This window comes from Pangasianodon hypophthalmus, chromosome 5 (assembly GCF_027358585.1).
Source record: "Pangasianodon hypophthalmus isolate fPanHyp1 chromosome 5, fPanHyp1.pri, whole genome shotgun sequence".
In the NCBI taxonomy this organism is placed as follows: domain Eukaryota; kingdom Metazoa; phylum Chordata; class Actinopteri; order Siluriformes; family Pangasiidae; genus Pangasianodon; species Pangasianodon hypophthalmus.
In genome coordinates, this window is record NC_069714.1 from 1126188 (window position 1) to 1135000 (window position 8813).

General features: G+C 38.6%; 1 protein-coding gene across 1 annotated transcript in view; it reads right to left on the minus strand.

Annotated features, from left to right (window-relative positions):
• Positions 1-6203: 6203 nt before the first annotated feature.
• The window catches only part of sox21b (SRY-box transcription factor 21b), a 4471-nt gene continuing 1861 nt past the window's right edge, over positions 6204-8813 (minus strand). Inside the window, exon 2 of the mRNA XM_026910560.3 lies at positions 6204-8813. This exon is cut by the window's right edge and continues 314 nt beyond it. Coding sequence (XP_026766361.1) covers positions 7638-8357 — 720 coding nt within the window. The 5' untranslated portion in view covers positions 8358-8813 and the 3' untranslated portion in view covers positions 6204-7637.

Consider the following 8813-nt stretch of genomic DNA (forward strand, 5'->3'; position numbering starts at 1 on the left):
CCTTGAGCGAGTGCTAATGTGATGACAAGCTTTTTTCTTTTTCTCAAACGAGTGCCAACACTCATTTCTTCCCCTTCTTTCTCTCTCTCTCTCTCTCTCTCTCTCTCTCTCGTTCTGTCTTTCTCTCTCTGTAATCCCTCCCTCAGCATTAGCCGGTGTGTTTATCTCTCATTAAGTGTGTGATGAGGGGAAAACGTTGGCAGATGAGTGTTACACGTTTTCCTTCGGCCCTGAGGAGGAACGAGGGATTTGGGTCAGGAATTTGTACGTGTGTGAGTGTGTGTATGTGTGTGTATGTGTGTGTATGTGTGAACTGTCAAGGCTATAATAAAAATTACTACTACTACTACTATTATTATTATTATTATTATTATTAATTCAAATTTATTGGTCACATACACAACCATACGCAGTACGACATGCAGTGAAATGCTTTTTTCGACCGTCTGTGACATAAACTGGAATTTACTTCTATATGGGTAAGAAAGAAAAAAATATAAAAATATAAAAATAAAAAAATACGATATGATACAAGGGATACAAAGTTCAGCGACAGAAACAGTACAACAACAGTAATTTCTCTGATGCACATCTGACAATACACAACATGTGTAGTTTTTGTCTGTCACATTTTAAAACATCCTCTCAAACCTGTGTGTGTGTGTGTGTGTGTGTGTGTGTAAAAAACCAGCTGCCTGTCAACACTGATCGAGAATCAAATTACCAGAAAATGTTCAACACCTGAACCACAAAGACTGAGTGATATATTTATTCAGTGATTAGTATACATATGGATATATTCAGAATGTGTGTGTGTGTGTGTGTGTGTGTGTGTGTGTTTACTTGATCAAACACACGTTTTCTGGAGCAGTTATGCGAGTGTGTAAATGGACTTGACGTTAGAGTGTGTGTCTGCTGTCCTACATCCATAAATTTGTGTAAGCGCGTGTGTGTGTTCCCTTTCGTCGCACTGTGATGTCGAGTGTGTGTTCACACACGTCGCTTCTTTATGAAATTTTTTTTTTTTCAGGGTTATACGAAGCGCTCGATTTAGAAAGACATACACACACAAACACACACACACACACACACACACACATACATTAAAGCCAAAAAGTTTCTTTTCAAGAAAGTTGTAGTCATACTGAACAGAAACTTTAGGGCTTTTTATTGTCTTTTATTTTCATTTTACATCCTTTTACTTTGTGTTTATAAGTTATTTAGTTTATTTTTTTTACCAGATTTTTGTCTAGTTTTCACTCTCTGGACTTGAAGTTGGTAGTGATTTCTACTTTCAGTATAAGGTGAAGTTGGAAATTTGAATATAAGCTTGAATTTTAGGATTTAGCCTATGATTTGTTTTTGGCAGATGGCAAAAGCCCAGTTTCAATAAAGGCAAATTTTCCATTTACACTCCACGAGAGTGCACTGGATTGCGAGGTTTGTTGCCCCAGAAGGTGGTTCCATTACTCAGGTGAGAGGGAATAAAGAGCTAAAGAAGGAGTGAGAGTGCTCCGGTACATGTGTGGCATGTGTGAGTTGGGGTCTGTGGTCAGGAAGATCTGTAGAGGATGACAGTGGAGATGAGTGTCGGTGTGGCAGCAGTACAGTTTGTTGCCCTCTCTTTGATACACCTCCAGCCATGCAGGGTTACCTTGATGGGTTGAAGTAACTCGGGCTGTGCACAACTGTGTCAAAGCCTGTTTCCACCTTACACAAATGTGCATTTGTGTTTTTGTACGTGGAATAGAGTGGAGGTAGTGTCGTGGTATGGGGTAGATATTGAATTCAGACACTATGTTAAGCCGATCTGCTTAAACGGCGAGTGACATCTGACTTTGGGCCTTATTTTGACCTCAGGGGCCTAAAGGTGGTCCTTGGGTAGACGCTAAAGCCAAGACGCGGTACTAAAAGCCAGTCTTCAGTCCAGAGAGAGAGTAGAGATGGGAGTGTGTTGTGATCCCGGTTGGTGTTTGGTGCTCCCCGGGGTCCAGCTACCTGCCTACCTGTCTCAGTACTTGTCTATCTGACTATCCATTCATCCATCCATTTACTATGGAGTGATATTTCATATTTATCATGATACATAGTCACAGTAATGCATAGCCATATAGAGAGTCTTGGTGTCTTTCACTTTTGCTATCCACTGTAGACGTGCCTAGCTGCTCAGCAGTGCGTAGCGTCTGTTATCTCGGGTACTGTTTTTCCACTAGCTTGTCTTTCTATACAGACACCTTGAAATTATAAACTTCTGATAACTCTAATTTTAACATACTGAGCCGTAAAGTTTTGATCATTGATTAAAAAGTCAAAGCACAGTTGTTTCTAGCACAGATTCCCTCTTCATGCTTGTGATTTGGTTTCTGTTTTAGCCCTGTCTCCGCCCCTGTCCTGTCATTGGTTTCTTTCTCTAATGTGTGCACCTATACTGTGTTCTGCGATCATCGATTACTTTCTCGATGTTCCTTGCGAAGTCTTGTTCATTGTTATTGTGTGTTTGTTAACCTTGTTTTCCGAGTTCTGTTTATTTTCAGGGTTTTGACTCTTGCTTGTTTCCTCATTTTGTCATTTTGTATATATATATATGTATATATATATATTCTTAATTTAAATGTCACAATTCCAGTGTTAATATACAAAATATATAGATGATACATCCTAATTTTCCTTGTATAATTTTTAAAGTGGGGCACACCGTGTGTGTGTGTGTGTGTGTGTGTGTGTGTGTCTCACTCCTGTGAAGCTTGGATTCGACACGTCCAGGTGTTAAAGGTGCAGCTTTAGATAATTTCTTTTCCTCCTGCGAGCAAATAGAGCTGAGAGATACATACACACCGTACAGTGTGTAAGCACCCACTTAAAATGGGTGCTGCAGGTCACACCAAACACACACACACACACACTATACTGAACTGCACTGAACTGCAAAAGTTCATGATGATGATGTAAAATCATTTACAGTAGCTTTTACTTACTTTAGTACCTTAAATTTATTTGAATATTAATTAGGCATGAAATTTGCATGAATGTTATACTTTCACGTTCTTATTGCTTAAATACACCAAGATGTTCTAACCATAAATCCCACTGAACGTGAGGTTTTGGTGTGAAACTGTCCATTTATGAGGCTCTGTTCAGCGCCATAGAGTTATTATTGCACCTAGTGGTCAAAAAGGGGAACTGCAACAACAAACTTCTTGTTTAAAGTGATTTAACATGCAAAAGCAATTTATATCCTAAAAGTAATTTTGTGTTTTAAAGTGATCGAATGCATGAGTTTTAACGTGAAAGTTCTTTTCTGGGATTTATTACATGAAATTGATTTACAGCATAGAAGCAATTCATTGTATAGCTACTATTTATTGCGTAAAAAAATACATTTTAAATGTATTATTTTATTGAGTCAGAACCAATGTGGCATATGTAATGTGGCATATGTAATGTGTATCTATTGGATTTAAGAAATAAGAGACACTGTGTTGTGCTGCTTTAGGAAAATAAATAACGATGGAGTAGTGTGTGTGTGTGTGTGTGTGTGTGTGAGTTCATCTATAATTATTAACCTAGTGTCTTTACTCATATTTTTTGCATACACATTTGACACATATTTGTATATTTTGGAGAAAATGTGAATTTTTGATATTTGCTATTAATGTTTATTAATTCACATCAATTAAGAGAAGATGCTTGAGATTATTCTCGTTTTATTTTATTCGTCATTTTTACCTCCATTTTGTTTTTTTTTAAAACTCATTCATACTCATTTTTGTCTGCTTTTGAGCAAAGGGGAAGTCATCAAATCTTCCTGGATTTCTGTCTCATAAACGGATGGATGAAAGTCAGTGAAAAATAAAATAAAATAAAATGAAGCGTGTGAAGTGTGTGTGTGTGTGTGTGTGAAGTGTGTGAAATGCTCATGCAGAAAGTAATCCTGTGCTGTTAGATAAGCACCAAATCTCAACTGGCCATTTTGTTTAAATTCAGCCTTTATGCATCAATGTGAGCGTATAATAATAATAATAATAATAATAATAATAATAATAATGTGTAATTATGTAGTATAATTTAATATTATAAATATATTAAGGTTTTTTTTAGAAAAACATAAATATGGAATCATGTAATCTAATTTAATATTAATGTAATTACTTATTATAAAATAATGCACAATGTGATATTACTGATAAACATTAATATGTTTAAAATATTTATACTGTTTATATTTATTGAAACATTCGTGCGTGTGTGTGTGTGTGTGTGTGTGTGTGGGAATCTCACACACTCGGTGTGTATTTCTTTTCTTTCTCCCCGTCCTGACATTTTTTTTATTGTATGTCATGCACCTTTTTTTTTCCCATCCATCTCTCGTTTTCCCCCTTTTCAATGAAGAGGAAACACACACACTCACACACACACACACACACACACACGCACACACACACACACACACCTATTCAGAAGCCGTTTAGTTCGCTCTTTTCACCGATTGTCCTGCTTTTCTGATGCTAATCGGGCGTGTTAAATATCTTTTTGTCCTCCCTCTTTCACTCCTTCTCTTTTCCTCGCCGTTCGTTTATCCACCTTTTTAAAGTTTCTTTTTTATTTACGCTCTTTTTTTGCTCATGTATTTTTTATTACGTTGTGTTTTTCCCCATCTTTAGGAGACCATTCAGGCGCGTCCAGCTGGACCGGACCAAAGAAAAAAATGGGAGAAAAGAGTGAAAAGAGACGCGGCCCGAGTGCACAATGCTAACAGTTTTCCAAATAGGCGGCCTTTTCAGTGAGTGCACTTCAACACACAAAAAGAGCGACTGTCTAAACCAGAGGGAAAGAAAGAAAGCAAGAAAGAAAGAAAGAAAGAAAGAAGGAAGGGGAAAGTTTTTTCAGGTTTGAATTCCCTAGTCTGTCTAGCTGGTAGAAGAAAACAGGATTGAAAGAAGAGAAAGAAAAAATAAAGTAAAAAAAAACAAAATAAATTGTTGTGTGTAAAACAACAAAAACGATAGATAGATAGATAGATAGATAGATAGATAGATAGATAGATAGATAGAGTGATTCCCTAGCCTCTCCAGCTAGTAGGAAAAAAATGGAGGTAGAGGAAAGAAAGAGAACATAAAATTAAAACCATGAAATTAAAATCATAAAATTAAAACCATAAAATTAAAAGCAAAAAAATTTAAAAGCGTAAAATTAAAACTGTAAGTTGTTGTGTCTGAAGTGTGTACAATTTCACACAACAACCAAACACACAAATTTTCCGATTTGAATTCCCTAGTTTCTTGAAGGAAAGATGCAAAAGAGAAAAATAAATTTACTGCTGTGGTTGAATAAAATATAATAAATTTTAAAGAAAATTTCAAATATACAAATAAATCAATAAAACAGCTGTTGCTTCATATCATGTTTAGTAAATCAATGGATCCTGACGAACAGGTTGCACAGCAGGAAGTGGCGCAACAATGAGAAATGAAAGGGTTCATCACACACACACACACACACACACACACGTCTGATTTTTTTTCAGTCAGTTTTTTTTTTCTCTCGTTCCAAATCAAAGCGCTTCCCTGTTCAGGCAGCCTAAGAACGGTTTCACTTTCCTGCAGCTCCTTTAAAAAAAAAAATCTCGATCTGAATCGCGATAAACTTTTTTTTTTTGCTAAAAAAAAAAACCCAAAAAACAAAAGAGTCCTTTCTTTCTTTTATTCCGGATCCCTTACACACTCCACCTGGAGCGGGAGGAGGGAAAAAAAAGGGGACTTGGAAGAGTGTGTAGTGTTCACTATGGAGCAAGAAGTGCGCTTTATTACCACACACACACACACACACACACACACACAGTTAGTCACATTCTCATAGTGTGTGCGTGTGTGTGTGTGTGTGTTCACAATGCTTCCTCAAATGAAAGTATTTTCACAATACAATAAATATTAACCACAGCATTAAAAAAATCATCTCACACACTCACTCACACACACACACACACACACACACATACACACATGTAAATATTCGAACAAAATAATGGTCGAAACATCAGATTATACAGAAATTAAAAATATCTTCATACATCCACTTTTTTTTTTTTTTTTTTTACAATTTTGTTTGTTAAATTATGTTAATTTTTTTGTTTTGTACAAAAGAACATGTTTAAAAGTCTGATTGATTTTTTTTTTTGCGACGGCAATATTTACACACTTCAGCCGTACACAACGTAACACACACACACACACACACACACACACACACATATACATGTTTTAGTGCTGATTGGCTGAAATGTCATTTCCTTCTTTTTTTTTTTTTTGTCCATTTCAGACACTCTTTCAGTTTTTCTCTGCACAAACGTAGAAATATTCCTAAATGCACGTTTACAGAAATGGAAAAATCCGTCGTTACGGCTCCGTTAAACGTCCCATGCTGGTATAAACCGTACGAAATGTTACGTCTGAGAGGAGCAGGTCCTTACAGAAAAGCAGGAAGTCCTTCCTGTAAACACTGACACACACTTTCAGAGCGGATTTTTCAACGTTTCGGAACGTGTCGAGTAAACACACACGTGGATGGTTTTTAGGTCCATTTTTTTTTCCCTCACAGTGATGCAGAGCTGTATTACAGCATCATTAAACGCCTAAATGTCTTGTAGTGCTGTTTCAGGGAGTGACATATCTTTACAAAGTACTTTCCACACACACACACACACACACGTTTATAGAGTTTTTAGTGCACATTCTCTCTTATACCCTCTTTATCATTACAATAGTGTAAATATCCAAACTTTTTTGTTAATCTTTTTCATTTTGCACACACACACACACACACACACATATGTACAGACTTATTCATATACATATTACACGCTCCATTTTAACCCCACAGGTTACACCACACCACAGCGCCGTTGAATTCTGGATTGTGATTGGCTGACGATTCATTTTCTATAACAGCGGCTCAGACGGTAGCGCGGGTTATCGTTTCTATAGCAACACCTCATCCACAGGGATGATGATCAACGAATGAAAAAAAAAAAAAAAAAAAAACGTCGCTACGGTGATGTTTATGTAACATTTCTGGAAGGAGTCTCCAGTGTCAGCGCTTTGCAACAGTCAGAGGTGAAGCTGTGAACTTTCAGTTTTCCCGACGTCTTCAGGACGAATGTTATAAGTGAGACTCAGTATTTTCAATGTAGCAATAAATGGATAAAAAGTGTGAGGTGTTGTTTGGTAATAAATGCGGAATTGGGAAACTGCTGTGGTAGAAGAGGAATAAAACACTTGGGGTTGTGCTGTTATAGGAAACTTTCATCGCACCACCCTGTCGTTGATTCGTTTCCTATAACTGCATGCCACAGAGTGGTTTATTAGTTCCTACAGTGTTTAAAGTACTTCATGCACACACTTTAAACATTTCTACATTTTTTTCGCTTCATAGGTTAAAAAAAAAAAATCACACACACACACACACACACACACACACTTCTTAAAGGTGTGTATCATCCATTAGTCAAAAGTAAACGTCCTATTTTTTTTGTTTAGTTTTGTTTTATAGTGCGCTACACACTGCTCATTCCTGACACATGCATCACACACATTTGGGCTTTTTATGCTCCGTCGTGACCTCACGATTATCGGCTGTTGGTCTCATAACGCGGTGGCGTAGGCGTGATACGGCTCGATTGGCGCTTTACCGACGCCAGGCAGCAGGATGTACGCCAGCGGTGTTGAAAACGATGACGACGAAGACGGCGATGATGAAGACGATGACGAGGGCCACGCGCTGCAGCTGCAAGGCATCAAAAAGGCCGGGTTGTGCGCGCTCGTGTGCGCGTGGACGCCTGAAAAAGGCGGGAAACCCAGCGACGACGGATACGGGAACGACGGCATTGCCGGGGGAAGAGGAGGCGGGGGAGGCGGAGGTGGAGAGAAGTCAGCCATCTTGGATCCGAAATCCAAAAAGGAGTACGGGTTGGCGCAGATGGACGGCGCAAACAGGATCCTCGCTCTGTCCGAAGCGCGCACTAGAGAGTCAGCCGAGGGTTTTAGCGTCTCCGCTTCCGCGTGCACGCCGTACGGCAGGGCCAGCGCAAACTTCTCCTTCTTGGCGAGGGTTTTGGGTTTCCGTCTCGGCCGGTATTTGTAGTCGGGGTGCTCCTTCATGTGCAGCGCGCGGAGTCGTTTCGCCTCGTCGATGAACGGGCGCTTCTCCGAGTCGGTTAGCAGCTTCCACTCGGCGCCGAGACGCTTACTGATCTCAGAGTTGTGCATCTTCGGGTTCTCTTGTGCCATCTGCCGGCGCTGGGCTCGAGACCAGACCATGAAGGCGTTCATCGGGCGTTTCACGTGGTCCGAAGACTTCGACATGATGATGATGATGATGACAGAAAAAAACGTCTGGATCAGTTTGCCAAAGTTAGATTTTCTTTTTTCTTTTAGAACAAGCTTGCTTAAGATTGCATTGGACACTTTACCTGATCACATGATCACTAAAATCGCCCACAGTCCTTAAGCATGACAATGAAAAACAATAAATCTGTCACTTCTTGGCCTTTTTTTTTTTTTGTTAAACCGGAGCCATTTGTAGGTGAATGAGTTATCATTGACTGACTTTAGGAATATAATTAACGTAACAAACCATAAACGTGTTCATCAGAGGCGTGACATGATCCAGCATCATGATAATAATGAAAAAAAACCTTACTGTCTGTTTTTGCTCAATCTGGCAAGCATTACAGTGAACGTCAAACAATTAGATGAAAATTCTCATGTGTTGGAATTTGTTTACGAAGCGTCAGCTTAAGATGCTTTCAAAAACCGAGC